The sequence below is a fragment of the Dipodomys merriami genome, unplaced genomic scaffold (genome assembly GCF_024711535.1).
Source record: "Dipodomys merriami isolate MVZ:Mamm:240054 unplaced genomic scaffold, mDipMer1.0.p SCAF_4, whole genome shotgun sequence".
In the NCBI taxonomy this organism is placed as follows: Eukaryota; Metazoa; Chordata; class Mammalia; order Rodentia; family Heteromyidae; genus Dipodomys; species Dipodomys merriami.
In genome coordinates, this window is record NW_027205603.1 from 54,847,218 (window position 1) to 54,869,333 (window position 22,116).

Here is a 22,116-nt window from a genome sequence, read left to right on the forward strand (position 1 = left end):
CCCCCCACTCCCACACCCTCCTACCATCACTCCCCACCCCCACCCTCTACCCCGCCAAAGTTCGTTTTTCGACATAACATCTTGTACATCTCATTGTTGTAATAGGTCCACCTGTAACCCTATTTAAACAGTTTATTTTTTCCCTTCCCCTCCACAAATTGCATCAACATATTCATTTATTCAATCTAATATTTTGCTTTTTTGTAGGAAGATGTCAAATATAAATATTTACAAAAGGAACAACAGAAAGAATGGAAACATTTTAAGGTATAATATGACACATAGCAACGATATATAGATGCTAGACAGTCACTGTTTCTTTCTAGAAAATGCCAACTGTTTTAAAACAGTAACTTCAGGGAACATGAATGTGAAGAGAAATAAAATAAGAATAATGAATACATTTTAAAGAAAAATGTACCCTTAATTTCTCCATGCTTAACAGTCTTCTAAGACACATAAAATAACTCCATTTGATAATTGCTTTTGTGTCCGAAATTTATCCAGACAAATACATACTGTCTACAGTGTGATAAACACTTAGTGTATGTTGGGTTTTATTTCTTTGTATAAATCCTGCTTTATTATCTTATGGAAGAGGAGATTAAGGACTAGAGAAATGAATGAGCTTGATGAAGCATTATAGGTGCCTAATATAACAACCAATTATATTAGGCAAATCTAATTTGTCCAACTGCAGGTAAAAGTTCTTCAAAACTTTCTGATACTTTTAAATTTATTAACGTGCGACCGTCAAGAGATAATATGATTATTTTGTAATATCTATGGTAGAAGAAAACAACAGTGATTTTCATACTTTTGTGGTGCCAGTCCAAACATTTGGCATTTTGAAAATATCAGCTTCCAAAATTACCATAACTATTACCATTAACCTGATTATCATCTATTCCATACTCCTAAGATACACAGAGTTTATAAACCCCCAAAGATCACATATATTACATCTTTCGATATATTGAGGAACAAAAAGAAATCACTTGAATATCGTGGTATATCTGAGAAACATTGTTCAATATATGAAGAAAATTAAAAAAAATTTGACATGAACATTTACAACAACATTCTTCCTTTAAATAGCAACACTTTCTATTGCTGGCAGACATTTAGACTGATATGTGGTTTATACAAAGAAAAAATATAGGCAGGATTTTTGAAAGAAGGATATTTCATTTTTTAAATATATAGAAGTTAGTAACATAGCAAGTGACAAGGCCCTGGAAACGATAGTCCTAAGGTTACTCAAATAATAGAAGAAAGGAGGTTTTTCAGGTAACTCAGTTGTGGGCTCTGGTTCTGGACCATGGGTAAACACCACACAGCAATGATTTGAGGCCTATAAGTTTTCTTTCTTTATTTATTTCCTTCCTTCATTTCCTTCCTTCCTTTCCTTCTTTCCCTTTCTTCCTTTCTTTCCTTCCTTTTTTCCTTTCCTTCCTTCCCTCCTTTCCTTTCCTTTTTGTTATTGGTTGTAGAGCTCTGACTCAGGGCCTGGGTGATGTCACTGAGCTCTTTTGCTCAAGGTTAACCACTCTACCACTTTGAGCCATAGCTCTATTTCCAGTTTTCTGGTGGTTAGTTGGAGAAGAGTCTCGCAGACTTTCTTGCCTGGGCCTGCTTTGAACTTCAATCTTCAGATCTCAGCCTCCTGACTAGATGGGATTACAGGCTTGAGCCACCAGCACATTGAAAGTTTTCTTTCATTTCATTTTAAGCATGAATGGGAAAACTAGGGAAACTGATCTATTTAGTAAGGAGTGTCAGAATCATCTTCCAAATAATTTTCTTAGTGAAACAAAGAATGGACTAATGTCCATGAGAAAATTCCTTTTCAGCCACATCTGCAGTGATGCGATCTTTGGCAGAATGCTGATTGCTCGTGCCTTGATATGTTTCTAAGTTTCTTAGCTAATTCTTTTGTACTTATTCTAATTATTGTCAATCTCTGAGCTCTGTTTTGGCTCTCAAGGACTTCAGTCATTCCAAACATAATGGTTTACTAAAATATGAAGGGTAATATACTTATATATACATTTACATATATAAATGAATACTTTAAAAATAGAGGGAGCATTTTTCTTTCAAAAATGATTATAAAATAAAATCTGATCATTTCTTTACTCCTGTGCACCAAATGAAATATATAAAACACTTTAATGTTTTCCCATTTTCCTTAAAATTGGGAATCACAGTATTTTAGTTACACGCAGTATTGTGGTAATTTTGTACCTTTCAACTCTCTCTTGCCCTACTAAAACTTAACTTTCAGTTAAGTTTCAGTTTTCTAAAATCTATTTTCTCTTTTGTTTGAAGCACTTCCACTTATAACTGCTTACTCATCTCTTTTATTAGTAGAATATAATTTCAAAAAGGGAGACCCCACCAAATTCAAAATAATGTTGAAAGAATTACAGGCATACACTGGTAGAGCTTTTGTTGCTCAAGTGACCCAAAATACATATGCAATAACTTGGTTGAGGTGAGTCCCAAATCTTTAGGGGAGGAGGCTCCCTGATACATCTGCAAACTCAAACCTCTTCCTGTTTCTCAAAAGATACCTTGCTGTCAGACCCAGTGATATTACTTAACGTAGAAGCTCCTGGCTGGATATAGCAAACTCTCAAATTTATCATGCTTATGGAAACATTTTATACAAAATTATTCACAATGTTGCACATCAAGATTGTTGTTCTTACCTCATGTCCTAAATAATAGATGATTTTTCAACTGTCTAGGTTTGCATGCCAGTGAAACATTTGTTAAGGATGTCCTGTTTCCTGTCATTCAATGATTAGTTCTAGTGGAAAGTCTGTTGTACTTACTGACAATCAATTGTCATGAAAGTCAATTTTGATTTCTTTTCTTCCAGTACTATGCCCTTCAGGAATACTGGAGCACGTAGACATTTAGAAAAACATTTTGTGAGAGTAAGCATCTCATACTTTGTAGCTTACAGACACTGTGCATTAACAGGTACTTGTGAGTTTTCATGTTCATGCCTTCTAGTCTAGCGGTTTTAAATCAATGGAAGTCCTCTGCAGCCATTTTTTATTGGTTCCCACAAACTGGAGCAAAAATTATATATGGGGGATCGGGGAAGAGACACAATTGTACATAGCAGCATGCTTGTCAGTATTTAACAAATTCCTATCCCCATCTCTCACTGTAAAATCTTGATTTATAGAATTTTCAATATTTTGAATTGTACACAGTCCCCTCATAGCCAATTTCAAATTCTAAATCCTATGTCACTAATTATTTTTTTATTTTTATTTATTAATTTATTAATGTATTTATTGTGAAAATACTGTACAGAGGGGTTACAATTACATGGGCAAGATAATGAGTACTATCAAGCATCCTTTGTTTCCCTTTCCCATCTCTTCCCATACTCCCCCTAGTCTTCCCCCCCCACCAAAATTATAAAGTTCATTTTTTTATATAATACCTTGTACATCTCATTGTTGCAATGGGTCCACCTGTATCCCTATTTAAACAATTTGTTTTTTCCCTTCCCCTCCACAAATTACACCAACATCAAATACAGTGAAAGCAGGGGTTATACCGTGGGGAAGGGACATACAAAGCAACAAAAAAACTCATCTTATAAATATGTTAGAAACATATTTGCAAGAAAGAAAAAAAAACATTTGAATCCTTGTCTTGGGGTTCATTTCACATAGCTTCAACTTATCTGACCTTTTCTGCTTGTCTCAGACATATACTAGTTATTGTAAATAAAGGAAACCATAGGACCTATGTTTCTTTGGGCCTGGCTTACTTCACTTAATATAATTTTTTCCAAGTCTTTCCATTTCCTAGAAAGTGGCAAAACCTCCCATGCTCCTGGATTGGAAGGATCAACATCATGAAAATGGCAATACTTCCCAAGGTTATCTACAAATTCAGTGTGATATCTATCCATATTCCAACCTCATTCTTCAAAGAAATAGAAGAGGCAATCCAAAAATTCATATGAACAATAAAAGACCCTGAATAGCAAAAATGATCCTTAACAAAGAGAACAGTGCTGGAGGCATATCAATACCAAATTTCAGACTCTACTACAAAGTGATAGTAATCAAAACAGCTTGGTACTGGAACAAGAACAGACCTCAGGACCAATGGAATAGAATTGAAAACCCAGAAATGAACCCACAGACCTATAGCCATCTAATCTTCGATAAGGGAGCTAATAAAATAGGAAGAAAGATAGCCTCTTCAGTAAATGGTGCTGGCAAAATTGGTTAAACACTTGTAGAAAACTAAAACTAGATCCTTATATATCACCCTGCACCAGAATCAACTCCAAATGGATCAAAGATCTCGGAGTCAAAGCACACACTCTGAAAACATTACAGGATGGAATAGGAGAAACCCTATGTCTCCTTGGCACAGGCTTAAATTTTCTTAATAGAGACCCAGAAACACAACAAATCAAAGAAAGGTTGGACAAATGGTATTGCATGAAATTGCAGAGCTTCTGCATGGCAAAGGACATAGCTAGCAAGATCAATAGAAAACCCACTGATTGGGAAAAGATCTTCACTAGCGATAAAACTTGACAAGGATCTCATATACCTGGAACTCAAAAAATTAAATTGCCCAACAACAAATCCTCAAAGAAACAACTGCCCAATAAATAAGTGGGCTAAAGACTTAAAGAGAAACTAATTTATTTTTAGGAAGACCTTCAGGTGAACTGAATCTGTTTTTTTATATTTCAAAATATAATTATCTTAAAATAGTTGCATAAAATAGTTTCAGTCATATTATGAGTATATCCTTTGGTTTCTCGTAGCTTGTGAAATTATGCATTTAGACAAATTAACCCATGTGGCACAGAACACTGTAATTTTTATGTTAAATTTGCCAGAAGACAAAGAAAGTGATAAGGACATAGGAACCATTTTACTGCAACTGATAGGGGGAAGGAAATCAGAAGAGAGGGGTAGATGGCTATTTAACATTAATGGCAATTAGCTAAATGGTCAAAAGTTGGAGGGACATATTGGTCACAGTACTGTTCATAACACATTTCCTGGATTCAAGGTGGTTCTCATAAAGTAACTTTTCTAGTGAATAATATTTTGTTTTAATGCTTCATACCTATTATTTTATTTATGTAGATGGTATGTACCAGGCAGATTTCCACCAGATGTCCTGACTCTAGTCAATCTCTTTGGTATTGTAAACTAGCCTAAATAATCAAACATCCAGTTATTATTTATTTACATTTTTGTCATTCATGGGGCTTGCACTCAGGGCCTGGGCACTGTCCTTGAGCTTTTTTGTTCAAGGCTAGTGCTTTACCACCTTGAGCTACTTCTAGGTTTCTGGTGGTTAATTAGAGGCAAAAGTCTCATGGATTTTCCTTACTTGGCTAGCTTTGAACTGCCATCCTCAGATTTCAGCCTCCCAAGTAGATATGATGATAGGTATGAGCCGCTGGTGTCCAGATAAGTTTTATTATTTTCTTTGGGTTTCCCTGATTTTTCAACCAAATTAGAAACCTAATCTAACAACAAATCATAGCATCTAGTTGGCATTATTAAATATTCCCAAATTATTGACCCTGACTTCCATTGATTGTCTGTTTGCCCTGTCATTTTTGGTTTGTTGTTTGAATAAAAATCCAGCTATATCCCATAATAATATTCACAAAGGAAACAAATAAAAATTTCATTCACTAATGTTATAGCCAATGTGAACTATTTCTCTTCTCTAAATCCATAGCCAGAAGCACATAATTCTATAGACAAAAAGAAAATAAATATAAAATGCCTAAATGTTCCAGCAACACAAATATTTTTGACGAATGACATATGCTTATATTTGCATTCACACTTGGCATTAGCTCTAACATAATTCCTTTGTTTATTCACTTCAAGAGTTAGAAAAATGGAATTAAATATCTTTCAGCTGTCTCTACTCAAGGCTATATTTCACTAGCTCTCTCAGTCTCACTCATAAATCCTATTTTCTTTTCCTTTAATTATGTTGTTGCTCTCTTCTAGACCTTCAATGATTAACATGAGACTACTAAATTAAATTTCATTTGTTATGCCTAAGTCTCTGTGTACCAAAGTATTATATTAATTGACCTGACGCCCTGGGTTACTCTTCATGACTGAAGTAGAATGTGTTATTGAAAAGTGAAGGTCTTTTCCTTGCCTATTAAAACAACTATTGATTTTAGCCATAAAGTTTGTTTATTCTATCCACTGAGATTGTTCTGGAAAGAAATGTTAACCATTCATTCATGAAACTTTATAGCATTTTATTTGAAGGTACAGATACAGATTCAAGAATGAATGGTTAATTAATTAAGCCATCTTTTCTTTGTAAATCACTCTCATCTTTTTGACAGCATTATGTTAGATTTGAAATACCTGACACTTTTATTTGTGTTCTTTGGACTGTGGGAATTTGAGCTCTTTAAAGAACATGTTTTTATTTGTAGATACATATTCAATAACAAGCACAGAACTGATATAGAAACAGATCCATATTTGGATCTGTTTACAATTTATAAGTCTCATTGTTTCCTGTTATTAAAAAAGGAACAAAATGTTTCATACAACTTGTTAGATTTGTTGACGCATTATTCTGGTTGTTTATTTTATATTTAAGTATTCAAGACTGTTATATATTACATATGGCATGGAGAAAGTCAAGCCAGACAATCAATCAATTCTCTGTATAGACACAGTTTGTAATTTAAAACACAAGACACTTTACCCAAGGAAAAGTAGCCATGGAATCTATCCTTTAGGCTCACAATAAATTCTTATATATCAGAACAAGCAAGTGGGTTCACAAATAGCATCAACACACTTCTATAGTTAAAAGTCTTTTTTGAGCTCATACTCATGGTGTAACAAGGTACTCATATAGACAACAAAAGTGACAAGATAAGCTGTCCTTGGCTTAGTGGAGTCATGTCATATATAGACTGGACTTTGAACCCAAAGATTCTCTGATGGGTAGTTTCAACTTCCAATAATTTGTAATAATTTTTATTCATATAAGAAATATTAAAAGTGAACTAGTATTTGTTAAAGAAAATTCATTGCAGGAAATATTGGTACATGTGTTTTTATTGCTATAAAAATATTATGGGTGTGTTCATGTTGCTTTCATTTTCACTTGAATATTTTCATCTATTGATGAATTTGACTCGTGTTTCAAAGATCAAAAAATAAATGAAGCTTCTAAGTAAAGTATTTAATTTTTATTTGAATAAAACAATTTGTCATCTGATTTGTATTTGGTTAAATGAATTTAGTGTTACATTTGAGAATCCAAATCCAAAGACTACCTTGTTGTACTACAGGTGAAATTAGTCCTTGTAATTATTGTACTGGTTTCCTGAAAATGAAGCTTCATCTGCTGCTTTGGATAAAAAGACATCATCAAATACCTGGTATCTTATGCTTGTAATCCTAGCTACTCAGGAGGCTGAAATCTGAGGATCCTGGTTTGAGGCCAGCCAAGGCAGGAAAGTCGACAAAACTTTTATCTCCAGTGAACCACAAAAACAATGAGAAGTGGAGTTGTGGCTCAAGTGGTAGAGCACTATATATCTTTGAGCCAAAAGCTCAGGGACAGCATTCAGACCCTAAATACAAGCCTCAAGACTTGGAAAAAAAGAGAGAAAGATATAATCTACTAGGAAATCTGAATGTAGTTTTAGGAGAGAGCTAAATCCTGAGAATGAATTGTTCAGTGGACCAACTTCTGCCATCAAGGACTCAAACAATTCACAATGGGATGTGTCTAATTGCGTAGTAATATGGGCATAGCTTTTATCTTTGTGTTTAACTTGGCATTCTTTGTCCTCACTGCCATGGAATGGTTTTGTTTTAACAATGACATGTTCCTAAATGATTTTCATGACTAGGTTTCTAATAGAAAAACATGCTGATTTCTTTGAGTTGAAACAGGAAGATAGGCAAGGAGGCTGTTATAAAGCTTTTGTTCATTTTCAAACCAAGCATTAAGTATATAATTTTCAATTCCCAGTGTGAACCACAAATGAAGAAGTGCTGAAAAGTGTTCAACTTAATATTCTGGCACAACAAGGGAAATACAAGAGCTGTGATGTCAACTTCCACAGCTTCCTTGTCTGTTCCCCAGACACTCTCGCCCTCAAACAAAAAACACATGCTTGAATTTGCCTGAATATACTGTCCACTAAAAGCATTAATTCCATGTTTTTCAAAAACTTTGTCACCAAATATATTCTTATTTTCCAGCTAGGAAAAAATACTAGAAGAGAGAATTGATTGAATTTTGACGATCTTATGCAAGTGCAGTAAGTCAAAAAAAAGTAGGTTAAATATGAGTTTTCTTAAAAGAGATCTCAGATTCCCAGATACAGAAGGTATAATAGTGTTTACCTGAGATTTGAGGGAGAGTCAGGGGAAGTTATAAATTAATAAATTAAATTTGGAATAATGAAAGCATTCTGGAGATGGGTGGTAGTGATGATTACACAATAATGTAGATGCACTAAATACCACTGAACTTTGCAATTTAAAAGGATAAAAATGATAAAAAAAATTATCTGTATTTTACAACAGAGGAAGAGAGGAGTAAAGTGAAGTAATAAAATATTTTAGACTCTATTCCAAATCCAAATATACATTTCCATGTTTCTGCTTTTTCTGCCTTCAACTGTTAGAACTCAATGGCATAACTTAAGAAATAGAAAATCTCTACATTCTAAGTCTAGGTAATATCAACAGTAAATCAACAGAACCTAAATTTGATTCTCCTTAAGAAAAATTTTGGATATCAAAGATAACATCTTTTTCAAAAATGTGTAACCAATAAGTTCAATGAAGCAAATTAATAAGAATAAAAAACAATAAATTGAAGGTTAATATCATCCTCTCAGAAACATTTGTTTATTATTTGGACTTTCTTGGGAGGATATTTACAATCTAGAGAAATAGAGAAAAATAACATTCTTATACAAAACTGAATATTCAATTTTCTCTAAGGGTATAGAGTGAAATTGTGGAGGAGAATAATTTATATTAATGTACATTATTGTTCTTATAGAAGTGATGTACAGAGCGATTACAATTACATGAGATAGGTAATGACTACAATTTCTTTCCTATGGTGTCTTCTGTTCCCTCATTCTTTCCCAATCCTGCCCTCTCATCTCCACCTATGAGTTGTATAGTTCACTTTCTTCAGTGTTCAGTGAGCTCTGCTGCTGCACTTTAAACCCTTTCTTCTCGAGTTCTGTGCTCTCTTCCCAAACTTTCTGAAAATGAACACTTGAATATACCATACAAAAGGTAAAAAAGACAGAATCATCAATAAATAAAAACTGAAAAAGAAAGGAAAAATAAGAGGTCTCTTGTTTCCATATATTGGAGTTAATTTTAGTATTATTCTATATAAAATATGAAGAGGCACTTATACATCGTGCCTTTGTGTTTCCCTCCTAAGAGGATCTTCTTGTGGTCTTACTGTGTGTGATTATCTAGAATCCTGCATACTTCATTATCTCAGTGTATTTTCGATCTAGTTTCTGCATATATGAGACAACATGCGTCATTTGTCTCTCTGAGCTTAGCTTACCTCAAATAATATGATTTGTTCTAGCTCCATCCATTCCCTGCAATATATATTTTATTGTGAAGATACTGTACAGAGGGGTTACAGTTACATGAATAAGGTAATGAGTACATTTCCTATCAAGCATTGTTACTCCCTCCTTTTTCCCCCTCTATATCATTTGCTCCCCACTTCCCCAACTTCTCCCTCCCCTTCCCAAAGTTGTAAAGTGTGTTTTCAACATAGTGTCTTGTACATCTCGTTGTTACAATGGGTCATCCTGTATCCTTATTTCAGCATTTTGTTATTTCCGTTCCCCTCCCCAAAATATAAAAGATGCAGGACACCAAAATCCTATACAGTGACAACAGAGGTTATACCATGGGGGAAGAACAAAGAAACAAACAAAAAAATTACATAGTATATAGTAAGTACATTAAAAAGAACAGCAAGACAGATAAAGCCTCTGGTGTCCCTATCTTGGGGTTCATTTCACTTAGCATCATCTTATATGGTCATATTTACATAGCTTCTGACCTTTTCTGATTGTCCTAGACATATACTCATTATTGCAGATAAGAGAATACATGAGACCTATGTTTCTTTGGGTCTGTCTTACTTCACTTAATATAATTTTTTCCAAGTTTTTCCAATTCCTAACAAATAAGGCTATGTCATTCTTTCTGAAGGAGACATAGAATTCCAGTGTGTGTGCGTGTGTGTGTGTGTGTGTGTGTGTACACCACATGTTTTTAATCCATTCATCTACTGAGGGGCATCTGGGTTGTTTCTAGATCTTAACTATGGTGAATAATGCTATGATAAACAGTTGTGATGGTAGCTTTAGTATGGGCTTGTTTGTGATCGTTTATAAATGCCTAAAAGTGGGATTGCTGGGTCATAGGGGAGCTATATGTGGGGGTCTTTTGAGGAACCTCCATACTACTTTCCAAAGTGGTTGAACAAGTTGACATTCCCACCAACAATGCAGTAGGGTTCCCTTTGGGCCATCCCCTCCAGCATCTGTTGTTATTAGATTTCTTAATTATAGCCATTTTAACTGGGGTGAGGTGGAATCTCAATTTTTTTAATGTGAAAATACAAGTCATTATGTCGAAAAACAAACTTTACAAATTTGGGGGGCATGGGAGGGAGATGGGAAGGGATGAGAAGGGGAAACAAAGGAGGAGATAACAATGCTTAATAAGAAATGTACTCATTATCTATGTTGTTTTGATTTGCATTTCTTTTATGGCTAGAGAAGTTGAGCATTTCTTCATGTGTCTATTGACCATTCTTATTTCCTCTTCAGAGAAGTCTCTCTTTACTTCTTTTTGATGGGGTGGTTGTTTCTTTGATGGTTTGTTATTGGGGGATTTAAATTTTTTTTCTTTTTCTTTTGTCAGTCATGGGGCTTGAACTCTGGGCTTGAAGCACTGTCCCTCAGCTCTTCAGCTCAAGGCTAGTGCTCTACCACTTGGGCTAAGCGCCACTTTCAGATATGTGGGGGTTTATTGGAAATAAGAGTTTCTTGGACTTTCCTGCCCTGTCTGGCTTTGAACTGCGATTCTCAGATCTCAGCCTCTTGAGTAGCTAGGATTACAGGTGTGAGACACCTGAGTGCCCAGCGGGATTTAGTTTTTTTGAGTTCTAAGAATATTTTAGATATGAGACCCTTGTCTGTTGTATGGCTAATGAAGATCTTCTCCTAATCCGTGGACTTTCTATTGATCTTGCTAGCTATGTCCTTTGCCATGCAGGAGCTCTGCAATTTCATGCAATCCCATTTGTCCAACCTTTCTTTGATTTGTAGTGTTTCTGGGTCTCTATTAAGAAAATTTCGGCTTGTTCCAAGGAGCCCTAGAGTTTCTCCTATTCTTTTCTGTAATGTTTTCAGAGTGTCTGCTTTGACTTCGAGGTCTTTGATCCATTTGGAGTTGATTCTGGTGTAGGGTGAGATATATAAGGGTCTAGCTTTAGTTTTCTACAAGTGTTTAACCAATTTTGCCAGCACCACTTACTGAAGAGGTTCTTTCTTCCATTCTATTTTTTAGTTCCCTTATCAAAGATTAGGTGGCTATAGGTCTGTGGGTTCATTTCTGGGTCTTCAGTTCTATTCCATTAATCCTCGAGTCTGTTCTTGTGCCAGTATTAAGCTGTTTTGATTACTATGGCTTTGTAGTAGAGTTTGAAGTTTGGTATTGATATTCCTCTAACACTGTTCATTCTGCTAAGGGTTGCTTTTTCTATTCGGGGTCTTTTTTTTGTTCTATATGAATTTTTGGGTTGCTGCTTCTATTTCCTTGAAGGATGAAGTTGGGATATTGATAGGTATCACCTTGAGTTTGTAGATAGCCTTTGGCAGTATTGCCATTTTCATGATGTTAAACCTCCCAATCCAGGAGCATCATAGATTTTACTATGACGTACTTCATTCTGGTTTAATTTCCCTTTTCAGGTTTTTAAACTTTTCATCATAGAGATCCTTCACTTCTTTAATTAACTCTTGGTATTTTATATTTTGTAGGGTTATTACAAAAAGAGTTGCTTTCCTGATTTCAGCTGCTTTCTTCTTGCTGTTGGTATACAGAAAAGCCATTAATTTTTGAGGATTAATTTTGTATCCTGCTATTTGCCAAAGTTTTGAATCAGCCCGAGTAACTTGGGAATGGAGTCCATGGGTGCTCTGAATACAAGATCATGTCATCTCATCCACGAAGTGGGAGAGTTTTACTTCATCTTTCCCTATTAGAATCTCCTTTACATTTGTATCTTGACTTACTGTATTTGCTAGGCATTCTAATACTAAACTGAAGAGAAGTGGAGAGAGTAGACATCCTTTTCACATTCCTGAATTTAGAGGAAATGGCTTTAGTTTTTCGCCATTAAGTATAATGCTGTCTGTAGGTTTGTCATACACAGCCTTTATTATGTTGAGGAATGTTCCATGGATACCTAGTTTCTCCAGAGCTTTCATCATAAAGGGATGTTGGATCTTGTCAAATGCTTTTTCTGCATCTATTGGGATAATCATGTTCTTATCTGTGTTCTTGTTGATGTGATGAATTACATTAATTGATTTTGATATATTAAACCAGCTTTGTATTCCTGAAATGAGTCCTGCTTGATCATTGTATATTATTTTTTTGATGAGATGTTGAAGTCGATTGGTCAAAATTTTGTTGAGAAGTTTTGCATTGCTGTTCATCAAAAAATTATTATATATATATCTCTTTCTTTGATGAGTGCCTGTCTGGTTTTGGGATGAGGGTTATTATGGTTTCACAGAAAGAGTTTGGTAGTGAACTTTCAATTTCAATTTCATTGAAGAGTTGGAGGAGAATTGGTCTGAGTTCTGCTTAGAAGTCCTTGTAGAATTCAGGTGTAATTCGATCTGGTCCTGGGCTTTTCTTGTGTGGAGGTCTCTTATTGATGTTTCTACTTCAATGCTTGATATGGATCTGTTAAGTTGTTAAATCATCTTGGTTTAGTTTGGGCATGTCAATATTTGCTAGAAATTCATCCATTTCTTCTCGATTTTCAAGCTTATTAGCCTAAAAATTTGAAAAGTATCCCCTTATAATGTTCTGAATCTTGGTTGTTTCTGTTGTGATGTTACCATTCTCATCTCTGAGTTTGTTTATTTGGGTGTGTTCTTTTTTTAATAAGATTTGCTAAGGATCTGTCAATTCTGTTAATTTTTTTGAAGAACCAACTCTTTGTTTTGTTGATTCTATAATTTTTTGGACTCTAATTCTTTTAATTCTGATTTAATTGTAATTCTTTGTTTCTGTCTACTGGATTGGAGGTTAGCTTTTTGGTCTTTTTCAAGGAGCTTCAGGTTCCTCATTAAATTGTTGGTTTGAGATCTCTCCAATTTGTTGATGTTGGAACTCAGAGCTATAAACTTGCCCCAGAGTACTGCCTTTGCTGTGTCCTAGAGGAGCGTGTTGTTTGTGTGTTTATTTTTGTTAAATACCATGATCATTTGAATTTCCTTTCTAATCTCTTCTATGACCCACTGGTGGTTCCACAGTGTGTTGTTCATCCTCCATGTGTTACAAGATTTTCTTTGGTGGCTTTTGGTGTTAAATTCTAATTTTATTTCCTTGTGATCTGAGAGAATGCAGGGCATAATTTCAATGTTTCTGAATTTGAATTAACTTGCTTTGTGACCGAAAGTGTGGTTTATTTTGGAGAATATTTCACATGCTGCTGAGAAGAATGTCTATTCTGATGCTACTAGGTGCAATATTCAGTAGATGTCTGTGAAGTCTAGTTGATCTATGCAGTTGTTTAGATCCAAAGTTTTTCTGTTGAGTTTTTGCTGGATTGATCTATTCAGTGGGGATAATGGTGTGTTAAAGTCCCCAATCATTAAAGTCTTTGGATCTATGTGAGATTTTAGGGAAAGTAGTGCGTCTTGGATAAATTTGGGTACTCCATAATTTGGTGAATAGATATCAAGAATTGTAATATTCTTCTGAAGGAGAGATCCCTTAATTAGTATGTAATGACCTTCTCTATCTCCTGTTGCTAATATTAAGTCTATTTTATCTGATTTTAGGATTGCAAATCCCACATGTTTATGGGGGACATTTGCTTGGTAGATTTTATTCCAGCCTTTAACTTTCAGAAAATGTTTGTTTGTGGGCAAGGTGTGTCTATTGAAGGTAGAAGATAGAAAGATCTTGCTTTTTGTTCCAATTGCTGTGTACAGTATTTTTGGTTGATAGTTGTTTGTCTGTAGGGTGTGGCATAAATCATTCTAGACTCTTCTTGCTTTCATTGTCTCTGTTGAGAAATCTGAAGTTATTCCGATTGGTTTCCCTTTACAGGTGATTGATCTTTTCCCTTGACAGCTTTAAGGAACCTTTCCTTGGTCTGAATTGGTCCTGTGTGGATTCCAATGTGATGATGGGATGTCCTATTCTTGTCTTGTCTATTTGGGGTTCTAAAAAGTTTTTGTATTTGAATGGGCTTATCTTTTTGCATGTTTGGGAAGTTTTCGCTAGGATCCTGTTAAATAAATTTGCTAGACCATTAATTTCTGTACCTCAGTGCTCTTCTACACCCATGAACCTCAAATTAGGCCATACTAAAGCTATCAGAACAACCATGTTCATTGCAGCATTATTTACCATAGCTAAGATACGGAACCAATCCAGATGCACCTCAGTAGATGAATGGATCAAGAAAATAGGGATACAGGTGGACTCATTGCAACAATGAGATGTACAAGCCATTATGTCGAAAAACAAACTTTTCAACTTTGGCGGAGGGGGATGTGGTGGGTGGGAGGGTAGGGGAGGAAGATGGAAGGGCAGGGATGGTAAGGAGAAACAAATGAGGAGGCTACAATGCTTGATAAGAAATGTACTCATTTCCTTTCTCATGTAATTGTAACCCCTCTGTATCCCTATTTTAACAATTTGTTTTTTCCTTTCCCTTCCCCAAATTATACCAACATCAAATACAGTAAAAACAGGGGTTATATTGTGGGGGATGGACATACAAAGCAACAAAGAAATCATCTTATACATATGTTAGAAACAATAGCAAGAAAGAAAAATCATTTGAGTCCTTATCACTTAAGTAATATTTTTATATTGTTTTCCTGTGTCCTGTGAACTTTCCTTTCACTTGGTTTTAAGGATGTTCCTTGCTTTTATCTTTTATTGTAAATTATCCCCAGCAATTTTTTGGGGGGGGTCCGGTCGTGGGCCTGAACTCTAGGCTTGGGCCCTGTCCCTCAGCTCTTCAGCTCAAGGCTAGAGCTCTACCACTTTAGCCACAATGCCACTTCCGGCTTTTTTCCTTTTTGTTTGTGTGGTGCTGAGGAATCGAACCCAGGGCCTCAGACATGCAAGGCAAGTGCTCTACCACTGAGCCAGCTTCCCAGCCCCCCAGCAATTTTTTTTTAATTTTAATTTTAATTATTTGTGAACATACTGTACAGAGGGGTTACAATTACATGGGCAGGATAATGCGTACATTTCTTACCAAGCATTGCAGCCTCCTCCTTTTGTTTACCCTTCACATCCCTTCCCAGCCTCCCCCCTTCCCCCCCATTCCCTCCCCCCCCACTGACGTTGTAAAGCTCGTTTTGGACATGACAACTTGTACTTCTCATTGTTGCAACAGGTCCACCTGTATCCTTAAACGACTGGTTTTTCCCCATCTCCTCCACAAATTATACCAACATCAAATATAGGGAAAGCAGGGGTTATACTGTGGGGGAGGGACATACAAAACAACAAAGAAGTAATCTTATAAATGCTTTAGAAACAAATGCATGAAAGAAAAATACATTTAAATACATATCTAATGGTTCATTTTCCTAACATCACATTATCTGACCTTTTCTGCTTGACTCATACATATACTAGATATTGCAAATAAGGGAAACCATGGGACCTTATGTTTCTTTGGGCTTGGCTTACTTCACTTAATATAATTTTTTCCAAGCCTTTCCATTTCCTAACAAATGGGGCAATGTCATTCTTTCTGATGGAGGCATAGAATTCCATTGTGTATATATACCACATTTTCTTGATCCATTCATCTACTGAGGGGCATCTGGGTTGGTTCCATATCTTAACTATGGTAAATAATGCTATAATAAACATAGTTGTGCTGGTAGCTTTAGTGTGGTCTTGTTTGTAAACATTTGGATAAATGCCCAAAAGTGGGATTGCTGGGTCATAGGGGAGTTCTATTTGAAGTCTTTTGAGGAACCTCCATACTACTTTCCAAAGTGGTTGAACAAGTTTACACTCCCACCAACAATGAAGTAAGGTTCCCTTCTCTCCACATCCCCTCCAGCATCTGTTGTTGTTAGAGTTCTGATTTTTGCCATTCTAACTGGGGTGAGGTGGTATCTCAATGTTGTTTTGATTTGCATTTCTTTTATGGCTAGGGATGTTGAGCATTTCTGCATTTGTCTATTGGCCATCCTTCTTTCTTCTTCAGAGAAGCTTCTCTTTAAGACTTTCGCCCACTTATTTATTGGGCAGTTGTTTCTTTGAGGATTTGTTTTTGGGGATTTAATTTTTTGAGTTCCAAGTATTTTTTAGATATGAGACCCTTGTCCTTTGTATGGCTAGTGAAGATCTTCTCCCAATCTATGGGCTTTCTATTGATCTTGCTAGCTATGTCCTTTGCCATGCAGAAGCTCTGCAACTTCATGCAATTCCATTTATCCAACCTTTCTTTGATTTGTTGTGTTTCTGGGTCTCTATTCAGAAAATTTCGCCCTGCGCCAAGGAGACCTAGGGTTTCTCCTATAATGTTTTCAGAGTGTCTGCTTTGACTCCGAGGTCTTTGATCCATTTGGAGTTGATTCTTGTGTAGGGTGATATATAAGGATCTAGTTTTAGTTTTCTACAAGTAGTTAACCAATTTTGCCAGCACCATTTACTGAAGAGGCTGTCTTTCTTCTATTCTATTATTTTAACTCCCTTATCGAAGATTAGATGGCTATAGGTCTGTAAGTTTATTTCTGGGTTTTCAATTCTATTCCATTGGTCCTGAGGTCTGTTCTTATGACAGTACCAAGCTGTTTTGATTACTATGGCTTTATAGTAGAGTTTGAAATTTGGTATTGATATTCCTCCAGCAGTGTTCTTTCCATTGAGGAAAGTGTTCTTTCCATTGCTATTCAGGGTCTTTTATTGTTCCATATGAATTTTTGGATTGCCTCTTCTATTTCCTTGAAGAATGAGGTTGGAATTTTGATAGGTATCGCATTGAATTTGTAGATTGCCTTGGGAAGTATTGCCATTTTCACGATGTTAATCTTTCCAATCCAGGAGCATGGGAGGTTTTGCCATTTTCTAAGTTCTTTTTTGATTTCCTTTTTCAAGATTTTAAAGTTTTCATCATAGAGGTCCTTCACTTCTTTGGTTAAGTTAATTCCTAGGTATTTTATTTTTTGCCCTAGCAATTTTTTTTTTTTTTTTTTTTTTTGTCGGTCGTGGGGCTTGAACTCTGGGCCTGGGCGCTGTCCCTCAGCTCTTCAGCTCAAGGCAAGCGCTCTACCACTTGAGCTACAGGCCACTTCCGGTTTTCTGGTGGTTTATTGGAGAAAGGAGTCTCATGGTCTCTCCTGCCTGGGCTGGCTTTGAACCACGATCCTCAGATCTCAGCCTCCTGAGTAGCTAGGATTACAGGCGTGAGCCACCAGCGCCCGGCTGCCCCAGCAATTTTTGATTGTATATAATGAAAGAAAAATAATAAGTGTGAAATTAACTCCTCCACATGAGTGTTTTTGTTGGTATCTGTCTCTATATCCATGAATCATATTCTCTTTATTAATGTTTCTTTGAAATTCTGTTATTTCATATACTGTTTAAACTTTAGCTATTAAAATTGAGTTCTGTGAGTTGTTTTATCTACTTAACAGAATTATATTTCTAGTATCTCTTTTAAGGTAATATGAACAGATTGGATGGATTTAAATCTAAGCTTCACCAGTATGGATCTGAAGGATGTGAAAGATCACATCTCATAGCCCTATTCTGGGAATTTTTAGTTTCTGGAAATACTGGCTCTGCATGATGCATATTTTCATATTCCAATGAAAAAGATATAATTTATGTAATATCACAGTCCTCTTAATTGAAAATCTATTTATCAGTGCTGCTTTTTTGAGTGTTTGTAAGAAAATTAATACAAAAGAAACATAAATAATTTAGATTTCTATTTTAAAGTATGTACTAAAGAGACTTGTTGTTTCTGTTTGTTTTTAATTAATATTAATGTAAATATTCAATGGGAACTTTGTAATGGGAACTACTTCAATGGGAAATAGCCATGTTACTATATAATAGTAATATTAGTAGTGGAGAATGGGGGGAACTTCATTAATCTTTCTAATAAAATGTGACATAAGAATTTAGTGAACAAACTGCACAAGTGTGAAGAATTAAGCTAAAAATAAGAAACAATAGAAGAAATATTTATTTTATTTATTATGTATTATTGATTTCATAATTGGGTTGTGTACTTATTATTTTAAGTTATAAAATATTACTGTTCCAAATATTGAAATCTAAATGTTTATATTTATTTAGTAATATTATGATATAAATTTTGTGTCAGCTAATGGAGCCAGCTAGAGATTTTTTATTAAAAATTGCCATAGTGTCCTCATCTGAAGTGCAATAAAAATATCCCCATCATTCATGGTTTTTCTAAGACTTAAACAGAACATCATTGTCACGCAACACAAATCTGTTATTTTCTTGTTTATAAATTTACTTATTGCTTATGGTTTTATTTAATTCTCTGTTCATTGAAAGGAAAGCTGATATCAATAAAATCAAGTATGGAGTCAGATATATTTTTATGAATTAATGTATTTTTTCAGGTTAGTCTATTCTTTCCATTGTACAAATGAGCCAGAACTTAATGAAACTGAACAGGAAAAGTTCACTGCTCATTCTTCTCCCAGGTAGACTGACTGCTTGTCTACAGACTGGAGCATTATTTCACTGCAAAAGAGCAGGGAACATTCCAAAGTGTTGAAGTTTAAGCAAGACATATCTCAGGTCTTTTCTCAATATTAAACAAAGCAAGTGATAGGGCCACTTTTCTCATCAATGGGCCAGAGCATTCTAAGGGATGTCCTCTTTGGGATCTCCAAAAGGGAGATCTCCAAAAGGGAGATCCCAAAGAGGGATATCAAATAATTAATGCTTAATAATAACAAACAATACCTATAAAATTTCTATTCTTGTAAAATTATAAAATTTGTATTTCTGAATTTATCTTCTCACTATGAGTAACACGTCTTATAAATCCAGAGTTGTATTATAATTTGTCTTTATGTACTTCATTTGTAAACATAAAATTAGCTTCATTTAAAAAGTATTTTGATATTAACATTCAAATAATTGTATTAAAATTATAGAGAAGTCATATTTTCTATAGATTTTGTTTAGTTGAAAATCTACCCTTAGAATTCCTAAGATTTGTTATGGTTTTCAGTAGGCTTTTTTTGTAGAATGCACATTGGCAAGGCTACTGTGCATTTTAAAGTGTAATGATGATAGGACTAATTATTTTTATTAATCTTTCCTTTCTAGGATATTACCTTAAACAAATCTTTGTTTCATAATGGAATTGTTCCAGGTTTTGGAAAATGGACTCATGAGTGGCCAAGCATTCCCAGGAATCTCAAGAATATTCTCATTAATTAATAAAGGCACAGGCTTATAAGAAGCTTCAACTTGGACTATTAAGGTTTTTGTTCTTGTCTTTTACTTTCTGTACTTTTAAATTTTAAATGCTATCATGGTCTACATAATATACAGATATCTCCATTTCTGGACATTTTCCTAATTATTTATTTTTAATTTTTCCTAATACATTTGGTTTGTATAAGTAAAATTTCAATTTATATTACTCTATTTTCCTTTTTTCTGTGGTTTTGTATCATTATCAAAGATTAAAACCTTTCAGAGCAACCATTTTCATTGGCCAAAAAGTTTCAAATAAATAATTTTGGACAACTAAATCCTAATTGGAGATATTGCTTCCTAAGACCTATATATCATTAGATATGATAGATTATGATATTATTATTATAACTGTAGGCTTTAAATCTTATATTTAAACAAAGAGAACTTCTATCAAATAATTTTCCATAAGGTCATACTTTCGCATGATTCTAACGTAGCCCTTTTGAGAGTGCAACACTATGATGTTTTGGCATTGATTATCCTTGTGTTTTTGAAACTCTTTTTAGAAAAAGATTTTCAATTCCTGTAGCATCATCTTCTAAAGAGAAACATAAAACATGTCTCATTCCTTTCCCACATCACATTCTAATTTATTTTTCCTCACGCTTTACTGTTCATGGCAGTATATCTGCAAAACTTCCAGTGTAAAACTTCTAGTATAAAACTTCTTGTATAAGATTATGATAGTCATATGATATCTGTTAAACTTCTAATAAAAGGAGAAATTATGATGACATGTTCAAAGGGAAAACATCAGCACAAATATCAAAATCTAATTTTGGCTCTCATTTTCTAATTAAGACAAAGAATTAGTTGAATCCATCAAGCAGTTCAGTCCAGGTAGGTTTTAAAATTTTCACACTAAATGAAACCTAATTTTAAAACATCTTGACCATTTGAAATACTAAACGTTTTCAATCACTCACAATATTTTTAACCCAAACTTTTAACTTAGTGAGATGTAGCATTAATGCTTTGTAAAACTGAAATATTTAGAATTATATATGAATCAGAAAAATGTTTATTGACTTCTTAATACATTCTAAACAGAAATATGAAGGAGAAATTAAAAAGTAATGCACCTATGAATCTTCCTCTTGGAAATAAACCCATAATTTAAAATTAAACCTACAATTTAAATTTAAAGAGAGAGGAGAAAGGGGTATGGGGTGGAGAGAGAGTAAGGGAGAGAGGGAGAGGAGAGACAGGAGAGAGAAAGATAGCAGAGAGAGGGGAGAGAGAGGGAAGATGGGGAGCTGGGATTGGGGAGAAAGAGTAAGGAGGAAAGGGAAAGGAGAGAGAGACAAAAGAAAGAGAGGAGAGGAGAGGGAAGAGAGAGGAGAGAGAATGGAGAGAGGGGAGAGGGGGAACAGCGGTGGGGAAAGAGAGTAGGGGAGAGAGGGAGAGGAGAGAGAATGAGGAAGTGACAGAGAGAGTCAGAGACAGACAGAAAGAGAATATACTGTATCTGCATTTTCTGTATTTTATGAAGACCATTCTAGTGGGGTAATTATAAGAAGAAACAAAGAGAATACACGAGTCCTTAAGGAAATGTCCGCATTTCTCCATGTTCATTTAAGAGGGAGTCTTTGAACCTATAAACCTTGGTGACATTGCAGACACTGAAAAGAGTTGTAATGTCAGGATCTCTTAAGTACCTAGACATTCCTGAACTGTATGCCAATTATCAGGAAAGGTCAGAAAATGAGGTATTGTGCCTTGAGGTCATGACCCAACTTTATGGTTGTGCTACCTATGTAACTGTATAACACTTTCTATTTAGAGCATGCTATTGCATATTTAATGATTTTTCTCTCTATATAAATTATTAATAACAAAAGTTGTCACATTTTCATGTTGCATGGGTGCTACAAATAATGTATTAGGTCCTGATTGAAATTCATATCACACTTTTTCATTCATGTCAGACTTCAGTCTTAGATTACATCCTGAATCCTATAGGCTGCAGAATGATTTCATCCAGAGAAAGTTTGCCACTATATCTGTATTCTCTGTATTTTAGGAAGACCATTCTAGTGGAGTGATTATAAGAAGAAACAAATTAAGAGAAATATACTTATTGTCTATTGTCCCAGGGTGAAATAATGAGGACTTAAACAAAGCAATGCTAACAAAGAAAAGACAAGAAAAGAAAAGAAATAAGTAAATTCAGAGAAATTGGGACAAAAAAAGGAAAGGTCTTGGATTGGCTACAAGTAAAGTAAAAATGAGGATTTTATATTTTCTATCAATTGCTACCATATATTTCAACTATACA

The 22,116-nt window shown here is 34.8% G+C and overlaps 1 protein-coding gene across 3 annotated transcripts in view; it reads left to right on the forward strand.

Moving 5' to 3' along the window:
• Window positions 1–19,825, forward strand: part of Cnbd1 (cyclic nucleotide binding domain containing 1) — a 294,076-nt gene extending 274,251 nt beyond the window's left edge. For 2 of the 3 annotated variants that reach the window (XM_069991806.1, XM_069991807.1), the window contains exons 13-14: window positions 208–267; window positions 19,683–19,825. In XM_069991806.1, the coding sequence (XP_069847907.1) occupies window positions 208–267; window positions 19,683–19,796 (174 nt within the window). In that variant the 3' untranslated portion in view covers window positions 19,797–19,825. The remainder of the gene's footprint in view (window positions 1–207; window positions 268–19,682) is intronic. The other variant, XM_069991808.1, reaches the window with a different exon arrangement.
• Window positions 19,826–22,116: the final 2,291 nt, after the last annotated feature.